The sequence below is a fragment of the Cydia splendana genome, chromosome 10 (genome assembly GCF_910591565.1).
Source record: "Cydia splendana chromosome 10, ilCydSple1.2, whole genome shotgun sequence".
Classification (NCBI taxonomy): domain Eukaryota; kingdom Metazoa; phylum Arthropoda; class Insecta; order Lepidoptera; family Tortricidae; genus Cydia; species Cydia splendana.
This window is the reverse complement of record NC_085969.1, coordinates 21,248,672-21,265,693: the sequence shown is the minus strand read 5'-3', so window position 1 is coordinate 21,265,693 and position 17,022 is coordinate 21,248,672. Positions and strand designations below refer to the sequence as shown.

At 37.4% G+C, this 17,022-nt stretch overlaps 2 protein-coding genes across 2 annotated transcripts in view; both read right to left on the bottom strand.

The window, feature by feature from the left end:
• Positions 1–17,022, bottom strand: part of LOC134794442 (solute carrier family 22 member 3-like) — a 361,574-nt gene that overhangs the window by 284,521 nt on the left and 60,031 nt on the right. The gene's annotated exons all lie outside the window — the stretch shown is intronic.
• LOC134794639 (uncharacterized) lies at positions 7,030–16,791 on the bottom strand. Its single transcript, XM_063766443.1, has 5 exons — positions 16,659–16,791; positions 11,338–11,557; positions 9,712–9,842; positions 7,797–7,952; positions 7,030–7,196 (listed from the first exon to the last, which is right to left on the bottom strand). The coding sequence occupies exons 1-5, from the start codon at positions 16,711–16,713 to the stop codon at positions 7,045–7,047; spliced, it is 714 nt and encodes a 237-aa protein (XP_063622513.1). The 5' UTR covers positions 16,714–16,791; the 3' UTR covers positions 7,030–7,044.

The window sequence follows — 17,022 nt, the reverse complement described above, 5'->3', positions numbered from 1 at the left end:
GGCGAAAAGTACGGCTTTAAAATGACAGCGTTTTACACAAAAATAAAACGCTAATTAAATAACTTACCATATTCGGAACCTAAGAATAAATAATATTGAGAGTGGCAACACTGTCGTAGGGGCCTATTCATAAATTTAAGTCATTTCAAATTTGGGGAGGGGGGGTCTGGACATCGGATGATGGTAGCATGACGCAGGAGGAAACGGTGTCATTCGAAGCATGATTTTTTGATGATTTTTAGGGGGGGGGGGGACAAAAATCGTCAAAAATAGATGACGTCATGTATGGACAGCCCCTAGGTCGTATTGTCTTTTTCTAGCATATACCTCCCTCTCTCCCTCACACTCCTACCACACAGGCAGGTTGCTTTGTCAGTTATACAAGACAAATTTTCAAGTCATTGTCTCAAAATTATACATATTTGCACCATGCAGGATTAAAACATTAGGTTCCGAATAGAGATGCACCGGATATTCGGTTACTATCCGGTATCCTATCTCGCCCTTATTTTAATATCCGGACGGATACCGGATACTAAAATAAGGGTACTAAATAACTATGCTTGATATCGGAATATAATCGTACTCGATTATTATTTTAAAACAATTTAAACGTTCCATTCACTAGCTCGTGCACTAATTTCGTACCTAGTGATAGACCTATATACCGCGCGAAAGTTCATTACGAAACAGGCCAAAACTTCCACAATGCGCACCTGAAAAACCTGAATATTTCCGCCGGCCGAATATTCGGCGGCTGAATACCGAATATTCAGCCTATGGTCAGGCCGTACATCCGGTATCCTGTATGCGGCCAAACAACTATCCGTTGCATCTGTAGTTCCGAATATGATAAGTTATTTAATTAGCGTTTTATTTTTGTGTAAATGCTGTCATTAAACAGCTGTACCGATATTCGGAACCTAAGAATAATATTGAAACATGTTTGTTATCGCCTGGTGGTAGGAAGACGCCAAACCAATGTGATTATACATATCCTATGATATACTTATTATGTGTATGTAATATAATTATATTATGAGTGTTTAATTAATTATGTAGTACGTACACCCTTTATTGTAACACCTGTGAGGAGAGAGATATTTAGTAAAGTATACAATTTGATAGGTACATTTTGTAAAATTAACAAATTGCACCTTACAGCTAATGCCAAAGCGGCACAATTTGGAACACATTAACAACATAAAGCATTTTTAACATTATTTATAACAATACAATATACAGCTAAGACACATGTATTCATTATGGTATGCTACTCTTAGGCATCTCTCTTTCTAATATTCTCTTGCACTTTCACATCACTATTCCGGATCGTTTTTATTTGCTAAATAATTAAACGGACAACTGTAGTACATTGTAGGAGAGGACGGAAAACCGCTAAAAGATGGACGAGTGAGTTTGAGGGCCGACACGTTGGTGGAGGCCCTCGAATAATACGACTCCATCTTTAGCGTTTCCGGCCGAGGCATTACATAGTGCTTTTCACGACTACTGCGAGGAAATAAGGAAACATTTGCATAACTATAAGTACTAGCACGCGATTTCTCTGGTAGCAAATTACTAGCCACTGCCTGTGCTGTCTCTTGAATTTCGGTAGGCGTCAGCGTAAGAATATCATTTTCTTCACTAGAAGAACTCATTTTTATAGCGAGCGTAGATACGTGTTTCTTATATTTTATAGTACTATCCAATTCAGTGAGAATTTTCCGATCCCGCCTTTTTTCTTTTTTATCACATTTAAGAGGCGTTTTTATGTTGTTTGCTTCAAACCGACTCTAAACTTAGAAGCGTTTTTGCTAAAAAAACCACAAACAGCTACAAAAGTAAAAAACGCCTTAAGCGTGAATCGAATGAACTGACTGAATGAATGAATAGTTTGACATTTCGTTTTTTTTTAAACAAGAAATTGGTCCTATAAATAACCTAAATTTATTTTTGAAGGAAAAAGTTGCGCCAAAAAAGACCTTTTATTGATTTTTATGTTTTAAATTATACTCATTGCTGTAGCGAACTGTCACCAATGACAGATGATGATAATAATGAAACATTGTAGTAGTGGTGGTTCAGGTGCTACAGCTATTGCCTACTTTCCAGCTTGGTTTTAGACCATCTAGTGCCACATTTCCGAACAGTGGCGTGAAAAATTTAATTATTTATTTCGCACCAGCTCGGAAAGGCTTACTTTGCACTTCAAAAACTGAGAGCAAAGTTTCATTTTATTCACAAGTGAGGCAAAGGAAACAAATGCAAATTTTGAGTTGTTTTCTTATGTTTGCTGGTAGAATTGACTTTTAAATCATAAATATTTAATAAAATTCATTTGTGTTTGATTTTGTATGATATTTTTACATTTAATATTTGCTTTGGGTTGGTGTGGTGAAACATTTTGTGTTTCACTTGGGGCAAATTTTGTTTAACCCTCGTGCTTTGAAACCCTCGCAACGCTCAAGATTCCATGTTTCGAATGTTTTACTTGCTCAAGTATCAATATTAGCACGAGCGGTTAAACAACAACTTTGCCCCCTTGTAAAATAAATAACTATTTCAATATAGTCATCTAAACTGAGGTACAAATTCAAAAACTCACCAGCAGTTTAGCTTCACGACCTTCCAGATGGAAAAACAGCAAGCCAATGACTTGAAAATTTGCCTTGTATAACTGACAAAGCAACCTGCCTGTGTGGTGGGAGTGTAGGAGCGAGGGACGTATATGCTAGAAAAGGGCAATACGACCTACGACAGTGTTGCCACTCTCAATTGGAAATGCAATGGATAGTTGTTTGGTCGGATACCGGATATTCGGCCTGACCGTCGGCCAAATATTCGGTATCCGACCGCCGAATCTTCGGCCGGCGGAACAATAAAAAAAAATCATTTATTTCAGACCTAACACCTAAGTTCATACACTTACACCAAAAAACTAATTAACTACAAACTAAATTTAACAATACCTACATTTCGGTTTTTAGGTGCGCATTGTGCAGGTTTTAACCTGTTTCGTGGTGAACGTTGGCGCGGACTCATTTCTATGTTGGAAATGAGTAGGTACCTACGCGTGCAAGTGAGTGGATGTTTAAATTGTTTTGAAATAATAAACGAGTAATGTACAATATGACCGTGACTGTTTCTTAAATCCAATTTGTTTACTCTGAAATCAAGCAAAGTTACTATCTGGTATCCGGCCGGGTATATTATTCTGAGGTTCCAAATATCGGTACAGTTGTTTAATTTGGAGATTGACCCCAATTTCATTTCTGATCAAATCGGTCGATTTGATCATCCCGTCTGGACTTCACTTAACAGCCGTAACACATTACCGCGCCGTTCAGGGTCACGGTGCGCCAAACCATAGCCTGATGTCATGTAGGTATGTATAATGTACTTAGTCCAAAATTATGTTATTTACTAATTATGTTATTTATATGCATTAAACGTTAAATCTGAACCAACTCGATTACTATTCTATAGTGAAACACATTCAGCTTGACTAGAGACCTGACTTTTATCTCGATATCGTAATTTTCTAGCGACAAATCCATTATCTATACAAAACTGTCGCAAAAATGTTATCGCTTGTATATCGTGGTACAGGATAGGATGGAGCCATATACTTTACTACTTACTTGCAAGTATCGTAATTAAACAGTGCTAAGTAGTTAAATACGCGCAATGTATTTTTATGTCATAAATAATGTATTTATTTAATGTTAATTTAGTATTAATTATAGTATGTATATTGTTTTATCCACAAATATGAATAATTGTAGTTAATTTACCAATAAAACATAATTTATACGGCCACAAATAAAATATTAAATGCTTCTAAAGTCTGTTTGGTTATTTCTACATGGAAACGAAGTCATTTCAAATTATAAAAACATTCACTGAACACCTTATTGCCGCCTGCAGTCACCGCTCGCCGCTCAGCTATCCGCTGTCGTTAATACCACGGCCTTACGTTTTATGACACTGAGTCGCGTCAGGGGAGCGACACGGTTCGGTGCGCTTGCGTTCAGTCGAGTTTTGGAATATTACTGCAAATTTTTGTTGTTTGTTAATTTGTTGGTTATTGTTGTTTGTTAATTTGTTGGTTATGGTGTCGACTTTTATTGCCCTAGTCGCCAAATGATGTTACTAGTGAAATTTTAACCGACACCACACGGTAAAAATAAGTTTAACAATAATTACTTAATTAAAAATCGAATAAAAACGGTATTTCTAATACATAACTTATATTTTTTGCTATTCAATTAAAGAGTACTAACAAAATCCTAACTCAATTAATTAGTGCAAATATTTTAAGGTTTGCGATTCCTGCTCGGCCTTGCGTCGCAAGGTGCCCGGTACCACTGTATTGCAGCAATAATTAGACATGCTTACTTTGGGGAACATTAGCAACTGTCGTTTTTGATAATTACATTTTAGTGGTGAGGGGTGGTACTTAAATGGTTTAAACTTATAGGCGCGAAGATTTGATTTCCCTAAGAAAATTTTAATTTCGCGTCTTTTTCTGCTATCAAATTGGGTGTGTGTCAGTATAATAGCCCTATATAATTGGCCTATTATTGTATTAAATTTAACGCGCACGCAGAGACGGAAAGCCTGCAATTACGTAAAATTTACTTTCTTATTTACAGCACTCTTGCCCAGATTAAAGCTGATAATTAGTTCGAATCTAGTCTCCCATATTTTTTACGTTCACTGGTACATATGTTTTGACCGAGTAAATAGTAAATATACTAAATACTTTTTTAAATATTCGCGCTCGGGGCGATGGAAGTTTCATCGTTCCGTCGCCCCGCTCCATGCAACGACCAATCGCGTTAGCTCGCTGGCTCGTGCGCGGCAACTTTAAAGCAACGATAACGTTTTTGATGGTTTTTTGTGTTACGAATCATATTTCAAGCCGATTTTTACAGTATTCGACGAAAGAGAACTCATAATGAAAATCCCATATGATATTGATCTATTACCATTTTTAACCAGGCAATTAATGCATAACCCCATAAAACCTACCATACGGTATTATTTAGTGTACGATTAAATTGCAACGCTTGTACTTATTGTAATTTGGAAATAATGAGAGAAAAAATAGCCTATTACCATTTTTGAGGACGGAAATATACTGAATTTAATAATAACCGTAGGTTACTTACTTTAAATGTAGGATACAGAATTATTTTTTGTGTGATTCATGCTTAATGTCATAAAGCAAATATTTCTCTATGAGTATAAATTTAAAAAAAATTATTAATATTTTTTACAAACTTTCTGTGATTTTTTATATTTTTTCATTTTTTTTTAAATACCTAAATGTAATATATTTATTTGGATTATGTGTCGACGTAATCACTAGATTTATTATCTGTCCCATACACCGAAAATTTCAGCTATTACTAATTATTTCCATTCCGCCATACTAGCCGAGCGTACCTTTCTTGGCCTAGTTGTATTATACGGATTTCGAAAAAGGATTACATGTAGAAATTTTCATCACCATCATTTTCCTTCATAACTGCAATTTATTGTGGACATTAAATAACCAAGATTTTATAATTAATTTAAGTAAATATTTCCTTGTTAAATAACAATATTAAGTATGTATTATTTGTCAAAAAACAAATTTATAAATATAAATATATTATATTTTTCTCTTAACCACGCCATCTGTGAAATCTTTATACAACTTATGCCACAGCTCGCTAGCAAATGGCGCAACCTCTATCGTTGCTTGAACTTCAATATGCATAACCCCGAGGGCGCAAATATCACTGAAAACCTAAATATTATTTTATTTTGATATTTGGGTAATACTCCATAAATTAGTGTGAGACTACAGACGTTAGTCTGTAGACTGACAGACGGCTCGATTCGGGAAATGAATTAGAGATTCACTAGATAGGAAATAGTAAAGATATGTGACGTTCCACGGCAAAAGCTACTTATGGCGGCTGGCGCTGACATCGCATAGCGCCGCAATAATATTGGAGCGACGTTAATAGTAGCGTAAGCGCCAACCGCCATAAGGTACCTTTTCCCATGGGACGTCACATATCTTTACTATATGTATCTAGTTAATCTCTAATATTCATTTCCCGAATCGCGCCGAGAATGATATGATAAAAATATATCTAAATGATGTCATGTACTTACCTAGTTATCGTGCGTCTCGCTCGTGCCAATACGTGTACGGACAAGTATGCGCGAAATGCACGATAACTGAATGACATCACAGGTTACAGAAATCTTTCCTTCACGACTAAACTACTGTACCCTCACCATGAGTTTTACGCGGCCTTAAACGCTAGCGACTACGCAACTGAAACGCAGCGCATTTCGCTTGCACCAATATCAGTGCGAGGGAGTTGCATTGTGAGTTAGTTTACGCGGTCGCTAGCGAACATGTCGGTGTCAAACTCGTGGTAACGATACTGAACTGAGTTTTGTGAAATATCTGAATATAGAAAAGTAAGCAGACAAGAACTATCCTGGTGAAATGGTTATTTGTTTGAGAAGGGCAAAGTTGTTGTTTAACCCCTCGTGCCCGTTTATACCCGAGCAAGCGAGAGATTCAAACATTCTAACCTACAGACAGGTCATTTATAATTATTAATTGATTATTTCATTATTTTGTTCATTCATTTATTCATTTGCAAGGCAATAAATAAAACCAAATTTTAAAAATTAAAAATAATAATTTATTATCACAATTCGCTATCCTAATTTATTGCTAAGCTTACACAAGACCTGTGTTTATATAGTCTGGCAAGCCTTTTCTGTCAGTAGAAAAAGGCGACAAATTCAAAAAAAATTAGGCGCGAAATGTCCTCCTACAGAAAATCTTAATTTCGCACCTTTTTTACTGACAAACGGCCTGTTTCAAACTTTAATTAAGAATTTAAGATACGTCAAAAATTTGCTAAAGATCCATATCGTATCTTTATCTTTTTGACGTATCTTAAAGTTTGAATCAGGCTGAAAGTTGGAATGCCTCTAACTATGTACTATCTATATTTTCACAAATTAATATATCTGTAGCTCGTTGGCGGGCACCGCCGCGAAGAACGCGTCCACCGCGGCGACGACGCGTTCGGTGATGGCGCGGACGATAGGGGGCGCTATTTCTGTCATCACCAACTTCCAGTTGGCGTTTACTATCGCGTCCACAGGATCCGCTGAAAATGCAATAAAAAAAATTTAAAATATATGAAATTTGTTGCCCCTTGGTGACAAAAAAACTTCCTCTTTAAGGTTATATTTTTGTTTGCTTTTCCATTAATTAAATAATTTTCTTTCGCCCCTCTGATTGGAAATTTGTGGACCTAACCGTAAAGAGAGAAGGCCAATCTGCACAACGCACTTTTTCCCCATTCGTTTTTCTTTCGAATGTGGAAAAGAATTTTCAGTTTTTCCACGATAACTTTTTACTGTCTGAACCAAAATTTATGAAATTATGATCTTGGGAATTTGTTCAGGACTATCCTACCCAAATTTTACTATGCTTTGTCAACATCATAAAAAGTTATCCTCGAAAAACAGAAAATTCTCATGGTCAACCACAAGTATGGCGTCGTTTCACATGTAGTGCGACGCTCCACCACACCAAACGCCGATTTTGACGATCGGTCTGGCCTAGTAGGTAGTGAGGTGGTCTTAGTCCGGGCATGGAAAAATTCTCCCACTTGCTGATGTGCCAGTGCTCCTGGCCGTCGGCTCCCTTCGCTGTGGCCAGGGTCGTATTCCTATTCCTTCATTAAGTTAAGTATAATACTTACATAGTGCCTTATTCCCATCGAAGAGGTTCTCAAAGTCGAAGGTGGTCTTAGTGCGAACATCAAAGGAATGATCCCACTTGCTGATGTGCCAGTGCTCCTGGCCGTCGGCTCCCTTCACTGTGGCCAGTTTGGTGTTGGCTGTGATCACTATGTCACCTGGAATAGAAATTTTAAAGGTCAAAACTAACTTCAGCGTATATAAATTTAACGGCTTCCTAGCCTAGCCGGTTCTTTCGAAGATGGAGGTCCTGGGTTCGAATCCCGGCAAGGACATTTGTGTGCTTATCACAATTAGGTTCAACTTATGTGAAGTCAGTTGCATCAATCACAATCAACGAACTGACCAGCTTAACTCAGCAGAAACGCCAGAAACTATGAATATACTTTGTTATTGCAAATGCGATACAGAGTTAGCTTGGTTAGCTTAGCTCTATACGGTTTAGTGTAACTGGCCACATAACTCACACGGGTTACACAAAACCTTAATAAATCATACCTACACCTAAACCTTCCTCAAAAATCAGTCTATTGAAAGGTGAAAACCGCATCATTCGTTCGAGTTTATCGCGAACATACATACACATAAACTGACAGACGCGGCGGCGGGGGATTTTGTTTTATAAGGTGTACGTACGTAGTTACGTAGTGATAAAAAGTTTAAAGATGTTAATGTTAATGTCACAACTTCAGCACCTCAAAACACAAGTTCAAATGCATTGCTCAAGTGACCGGTTACCGGCGCTTATAAGTAGCCGACCGAACCTTGGTCTCATGTAACCCTGACATAGGCCTATTAAAGCTGGCGCTTTTAAGTAGCCGACCGAACCTTGGTCTCACGTAACCATGACATAGGCCTACTAAAGCTGGCGCTTTTAAGTAGCCGACCGAACCTTGGTTTCTCATAACCATGGCATAGGCCTACTAAAGCTGCGGTTTAAGCTATACGGCGTACGTATGCCACTGTAACCTTTTAATCTGAATACCTACTGTTGCTACTACATCTGCTGTTCTTGCTATAAAACTTTTTGCTATCCTCTTACATTCTATTGGTAGTATGGTATACATACTCGGTTCCTTTTATGCATGGTATGTGTTGGTATGTCAATGTAATTAATAAAATTCTCAATATGAATATCACACCTTAAACGATTCAAAACAAATTCATTGCTCAAGTGACCGGTCCGGTGTGTAGCCGACCGGACCTTGGTCTCACGTAACCCTGACATAGGCCTACTAAAGCGTACTTGAGGTATAAGCTATACGGTGTATCAGGTGTATACATTATCATCAGTAGAAACCACTGGCAAGGTTTCAAAATTAAAAAAATACTAACTTTTGCTGACTTTTGAAAAGCTGGCTAGCGAAGTGCTCAACAATATGTGCCGATGATTGTGGATACCTGGCCTTCTTAGCTACTGTTGTTTGAAGGGAGGCACACAGTTTTTAATACTAAAGTCGTCAACCCTGCGCATGGTGCCTAAGGAGTACACTTTTGTGTCAATGTTTTATTCATAATATCATATTTATTTCAGTTTATAATGTACATATTACTTCGTTTTAATTAGTTAAAATACAAATTAAAATATTTAACAAAACTAATATAATTTTCATCACACTCGCTCAGTAAATGTGGAATCGCACGCAGGTATAGCGGGAGTTATAGAAAGTTCTCCCTAGGGAGTTATGAAGTTCCTAGTGCCATAGTTAACAGTTTTTTATCTTTATACTTAATTTTTGTATCGCAAGTCTGATGAAAAACATTGTGTGTAACTCGGGGCGTAATAATATTGCAAACTCGAGTCTATAAATCGCTCCGGCAAGCCGTCGCGATTTAACTTACTCTCGTTTGCAATATTCAACTTGCGCCCCATGTTGCACAATGTACTATTGTTCCCTAGTTTTAAGAGAAACTTACGGATTTTGATGGTGTCCTTGCCTTCCCCGCGGATCGGCAGCACGAGGATGGTTCCTCGCAGCTTGTACCAGCCTCGCAGCACCACCGAGCAGCGCACCACCACGTCCAGCTTGTCTGTTGCCTCGTTCAGCCTAGTGACAAGTTCATTCAATAAGCAATAAGGTATATCCCTTCAAGTGGCGGTCAACCCGTGAATGGTCGACGCGAAAACCAGTAAACTGTCATCCACCAGTGAGTGGTTAATGAGGTGTTGACGTATTTAGAGGTGAAATTGAACGCATTTAAGTATAGTTACGCTCTTCTAGCGCCCAAAATTAGGTAGCGAGTTAGAGAAGGATAGCATACCATAAGAAACACAAAAACACTTGGTATAAAATTTGTAGGTGAGGTGACCATTGATTCGGGCTAGTCTGAGGTCAGTCTCGTTTTTTAAGAGGTTATTTTGTAAAAGAAATTGTATCTTATGTCCCGTTTATTGATTTAATCTTAAAGATAAAAGTCTTCCTTTGATGATTAAATAGCAATTACCTCCAATAATCAATTAGTTTTATGGTGGTAGTCATTTTTAACAAGGAAGCTGGAAAACTGTCATTCTTCCCGAGTTTGATTAGGTCTGGCCAAATGTATAAACATTAGAATAATTTAATTGCTATATTCAAATAGCCTATATAACGCTGATTCTAACAATATGTGATTTAATATACTTTCAAACATAGCTTAAAACGACGATTTTGTAAAATTTTCTTAATCTGCGCTGACCACCCACCGGGGCCCCGCCACTTGACTACTTTTCGCGTTTTCGCTGGCGCCACTTGAAGGGTTAAAATACATTCATTTAAATTACCACCCTCTCTTTCTCTGTGCGCTCAGTGTCAAAATTCAGTCACTCATTTTAAATTTTAACAGGAGTAGGAAACTAATATGAGCGTTCAGGCATTCTCGGCTCCGTTTAGCTCAGCATTGCTCTGAGCAATTATTAGGGTTGACACAACTTGACGTCCCTTCGCGTGCACAACCACAGAGAAGATAATTACTTGAATTTTGACAACCCAAAGGGATAATGCCACACATTAGAAAGGGTGAGCATTCGTCCCTGAACCGCTGTCAAACTTCGGTTTTGTAGGAAGTTTCCTTTCTGTACCTACGGTAGTACTATTACTTGTTCTGTGATTTTAACAGGAACATTTTCAGTAACATTTCTCGTTTCCCGCTATCACCGCGCAAACAATTAGCGATCTGCGCACGAGTGCGTCGCGACTAGTAGGTACGAGAGATAGACAAACGTGAATACAATTAGAAAATACGGGATGCCTACAGGGTAGGCTACAGGAAAGATTCTACCCCTCACCAGTGGGGAGACACTCCTCACTTCGGTCGAACTCGGCTCCGTTCGGCTCAGCATTGCTCCGAGCAATTATTAGGGTTGGCACCACTTGACTTTCTTTTGCGTGCTCGACCACAGATAAGATAATCACTTGAATTTTGACAACCCTAAATAGCCGAAAGGGATAGTGCCATATATTAGAAAGGGACAGCATGATTCGACCCTGAACCGCTGTCAAACTTCGGGTTTGTAGGAAGTGTCCTTTCTGTACGGTAGTACTATTATTTATTCCGTGCCCTCACCTAGTATCCTCAATGGTGCAATCCTTCATCCCGGTAACCGTAGTATTCTTGAGCGTGAGCCTCAACCCCGCCTCCTCAGACTTGACCACCTTCAGCACCATGGGGTCCACGGAAGGCACGTTGAGCTCCGGGATGCCGGCGGCGAGGAAGGGCACGGCAGCTTGCGCGGAACGGATGATGCAGGCACTGTCGCCTTTCTTGCAGGGTGTGATGAAGGGGGCTGGAATAAAAAATTAAATACCGTGAGAAACCCGTTTTAATACCACATTTGACTATGCCTGGGGCGAAAACCGAAATTCCCAAATTGCGGGGATCTTTCTCTTTTACTCCAATGAAGGCGTAATTATATAGAGTGACAGAGAAAGATGCCCGCAATTTGCGAACTTCGATTCTCGCGGTTATAGCCCTGAGTGTCACGAAAGTTTGATAATTAAAGACTTTATGGGTACTAATTAATCTCCTAATGAGACACCTATGAAAAGGCAAGACAAATAAGTAGTGTTATTAAATTTAACTATGGCAAATGCAACTACTCTAAAAATGAAAGAAGTGAATCTAGAACTAGAGTCAATTATACCATGGGGTGATCTCTCTTTTATAAGTTTTATGACTGGCGAAACTGCGCTATGCGCTAAAGTGACTCTAGCTCTAGATTTTTTGTATTTTAGAGTACTTAAATAGGTTGCATTTGCCCCATAAACAGTTGAAATTACGCTGGCTGGCCTTATCACTCTATTAAATAAGAAGAATATGATTTTTTACGCGATTAATCAGTGAATATGATTTAGTTCTTCAAGAGTAATGTTGGTTCATACAAAATTAAAGTTTGCATCCAAAAGTATATTATATGCCGCAGTCTAGTTGTTCCACGTATAGGGCTATAGGGTATGGACATAACCTTTTTTTGTAAAAGTTAATTGAGTATCTCATCCAATACTATTGCTACTGAGGTAAAAAAATAATTCCTGTAATCATGTTTGTTTATTATATATAGGCAAATATACGTGTGGTGTGATTAAATACAATAATGCCCCCGTTTCCCTTGACCGCGCGATACAGCTGATAGGTAGATACTTTATAATCCCAAACATGTTCAAGAGTTGGAGAGCGAGGCGAGGTCGGGCAGGATTGATCGGATTTTGGACTTTCACGATCAAATCAATAAACATTTCATACAATCAATACATCTTTGCTATAGTAGACTGACTGTACCAACTTAACACGAAAATAGTATTGTTTGTAACCGATCTATTACTAATTGTTTTGTTCACCTTTGGTTTTGTAAATGTGACATAGTTCATGACTCTACCTATTCTTAATTTATTCATATTTGTACAAAAACAAGGTTTAAAAAGAAATATTAATATTTCGTTGTAGTTGCGGTTTTAGGATTTATTTCATTTGAATAAAAGAATTTCTTTCCTATGTGCTCGGAAAAATTGATTGGGGTTACATTAAATGTAGAAAATATTTAATTTTATGATTTTACTTGAAAATGTCAGGTTTAAACATATTTTAATTTAATAGAGGAGTTCCCTAATTTATTGGTGCTAAGTATTAGCAAAGACATATCTAACTTCGTATAAGACGAATAAAGTCTAAGGAAAAAACGTGCCTCGGAATTCAAGTAAAAGTCATTCTCGAATAGATGGCGCACACACCTTTAGCCTATCCTCGGCTAGATGGCGTGACGACACCGTTTCATATTTAGCAATTTTAACACATAGATATCAGTGAATGAACTTGGATCAAAATTATATAAAAATAATAAAATCATTTATCCATATATATACATTTTTTGATAACTTTATACGTTTTCATTTTGAGTTTTAGTCGTGTGTCGATAGATGGCAGTAAATTTACAGTGACTACAAAATTTACAATGACAGGACCCCTCTATACTATCTATTCTTTTTGGTATTAGTATCAACGTCAAGTTTTCGAGTTAGGCTAAAAAATGGAGGGCCTACCTTACAATTACTGCAGTTTTATGTCGATTTTTTTTGTTTTATTTTTTTCTATTTAGGTCACAAGGAAGCAGACCTACAAAATCGCACGGTTACTGCAGGATACTGCTTTAAACGAATTTCAATGAAATATGTGGTTTCAACTGTGATGGTGATTGCGTTAACTGCCCCAAATGTTAGCTCTCTTCAGGGGCCCACTGATTAACAGTCCGCCGGACGGTATCGGCCTGTCAGTTAGAACAAAATTTTGACAGTTCCGTACAACTGACAGGCCGATACCGTCCAGCGGACTGTTAATCAGTGGGCCCCTTTAGACAAACGGTCTCTGGGAAAAACTCATTTTACCGATTTGTAAGACCTGTACGTCTACCATCAGTTTTGACATTGACATAACGCTCACGTCTACGTAACTTACTTTCTATGCATCTCGCTCGTACTCGCATATTAGTGCAAGCGAGATGTACAGAAAGTAAATTACGTAGACGTGAGCGTTATGTCGATGTAAAAACTGGTTGTAGACGTACTGTTCAATTTACTAAGCGGACACTCTTGACACCTCTTTTAAGACCGAAATTATCTCAATAAATGCTCTTCAAACAAAGTTCTGTACGGATCAGTAAAATACAACCAACAAATAGTCAGTTATTTAACTTATTTATGTTGTGTTTGTAAATATCTCTCCATTATTGGCACTCTGCTAAAAGATGTAAGTTTCCGCGTCTGGGCAAACAAACATTGCTGATGCAAACTCAAACACGGACACGTTTGTCCACAACAATAGCTCGTGTCCAACAATGGCTGGTGGTAGCTGGTGTGTTGTGTGGCTACCACCAGTTTGGCACACACGCTATCGACAACGTAACTTACTTTCTATGCATCTCGCTCGTACTCGCATACCTATTAGTGGGAGCGAGATGTATAGAAAGTAAATTACGTAGACGTTAGCGTTTATCGGCGCGATTCGGGAAATGAATTAGAGATTCACAAGATATGAATTAGTAAAGATATGTGACGTTCGACGGCAAAAGGTACCTTATGAGGTTGGCGCTTAATTGTTAACGGCGCTCCAATATTATTGCGGCCGCCGTAAGGTAACTTTTGCCGTGGAACGTCACATATCTTTACTATTTCATATCTAGTGAATCTCTAATTCATTTCCCGAATCGCGCCGTATGTCAGTTTTGACACTGTTTGTAACTCATGGTACGGATACGTTGTTTACTTTCTTAGTCCAATGCTCCGACTACTAATGTGCCGCTGGAAACTTTCCAAAATTGCGAAATTTATAAACTATCGGCAACTTCTCACATTTTCGTATGGAGATCCAATTTTTCCGATACAAAAACCCGAGAACTTTTCCATTTTTTTTTTATATTTCCGCAACTTGCACATTTATAGATCTGACAGATGGCGTTTTCCGGTAAGAAATTAAAAACTGGAAAGGGACATTTATATAGAGTCCGACAAATACGACCATGCTAAATTTTCATGCCTAGAGCTTGAAAATTTAGCATGGTTGAGCTTCACGTAAAAGAAGTAGTCACCGCTCTCTGGCGAGTTATTTAATATTGTATTTACGTATTTTTTAACAAACTGTAGTCGTAACAAATGAAAAAAAAACCCCACTATAATGAATGCAACAGGTTTTTCTTAAATCAGGATAGAAAAGACATTCAAAATCACGTTATTCAAATTATTTTGTTTGGTAACGTACGCATACGCACGTTCAATGAATATATTATCTACTTAGTGACTTACTTTACAGTCACCTGCAATAATATGTTACACAGCAAAGGCCGCATAAATATCTGACACGATCTTATTTGTAGAGCCATAAAAGTGTGCCACATATTTTTGCGGTCTTCGAAGAGTAACATATTATTGCAGGTGACTGTACACCGACCTACTCAATGAGAGAATGGATATACTACTGCCTACATATTTAACTTATTGATTAAAAATTCCACGTACCTTGGTACGAATGCTTGTCGAGATAGCAACAAACAAATAATATATGCACATCATGTACGAATTACCTATACAAAGTTGAGATCGTGAGTAAAGGTACCTAACCTAACGTATGACTCAGTGATTTTTGACAAAGAAATTATCAATGGTTAGAAGGTCGATAAAATGTTGACCCGTGATCACACAACTAGCTTAGACCAACAAACTTCAAATTATTTGTTCTTCAATTTGTTTTGAACTAGCGACCCGCCCCGGCTTCGCACGGGTTACCAAATTATACACCTAAACCTTCCTCAAGAATCACTTTATTGATAGGTGAAAACCGCATCAAAATCCGTTAAGTAGTTTTTGAGTTTATCGCGAATATACAAACAAACACACAAACAGAGCGACGCGGCGGGAGACTGCTTTATAAGGTGTCGTGATATAGCTTTTCATTTTGGGCGAATAAAACACAAAATCTCAATTCCGAAAAAATTTAGGTATGTTGTGTTATCTACAAAAATCTATACGTTTTCGTAACGGAATAGTTATTTACGATACAAGTGCGGAAATTCGAAACGAGTAGCGATAAATTAAAACACGACCGAAGGGAGTGTTTTAAATCGACACGAGTTGCGATTACCTACTCGCACTCGCACGTGTATCGTACAACGTTTTACAGTAGGTACATATGGCCCTTTAACCTTTTGACATCGCACGAAAAGTGCTATTTTACGCACTAGTGCGGGAAAATAGGACCATATGTACTGTAAAATAATTTATGACATACGATGAAATTGCTGTCTAATATTTTAGAATAGGGAACTCTTATCTAGTTACTTACCAAATTTCATCGAAATCTGACGAAAAAAACACAATAATTTAAAAATCGGCCCCAATATCCAAAAATAATGTTGTCTTTTAATGTATTTCAGTTTTTATATAAATATATTTTATTAACTTAGGAAAGTATATTATATCGTAGTCTAGATCTAGAGTAGAGAGACCTATTAACAAGACAAGCTTTATTAAGCTTAGGTACTTTACGATTTGTGTAAAATTGTCCCGTGAAATTTATTTAAGTTAGGTCGTTTTTATCGAATTACTACATTTACTACTACCAACTACTACTACCCAATAGTTTTGTTTTATTGCACAAAAAAGAAATTTATTATCATCACTTTTGCATATTATTATCAATAAATACTTAGCAAGACAACATTTTTATTTTATAAATAATATTACTTAAGACTTTTTGTCCCATAATTATTTACTAGTATTACTTACACAACGTAGTATATTATTATTTTAACGAATTGATCAAATTTTTCATAAAAAAAATATATCAAAAAACTGAAAGTCCACCAACATTTTCATAAAAATAAAAAATCACATTACACTTACCGGAAGCCGATCTCACCCCCAAAATCACCGCCAAAAAGCAAAAATACCTCAACATTGTTGAATACAATAAAAATAAAAGGACGAATGAAACAGGACCGTTGTGGCCAAAGTGTCCAGTGGGTATGGTGGCTACAAGGCCAAGAGCAAGCTTTTATGGCCGCGTCCTCGCTGCTTGTAAATTTGTAGATGTGCATATATTATAATATTAAAGCTTATACAGGATGGATATTGGTGAATAGAAAAAAAAACCATTTACCATATTTGCCAGGCTCAATTGAGTTCACTAATTCGTCCATATTTAATTGTGTAAAAACACTCACATAATTGTAATTGTGAGGTGTATTCCGATAATTCCGAAAAGTCC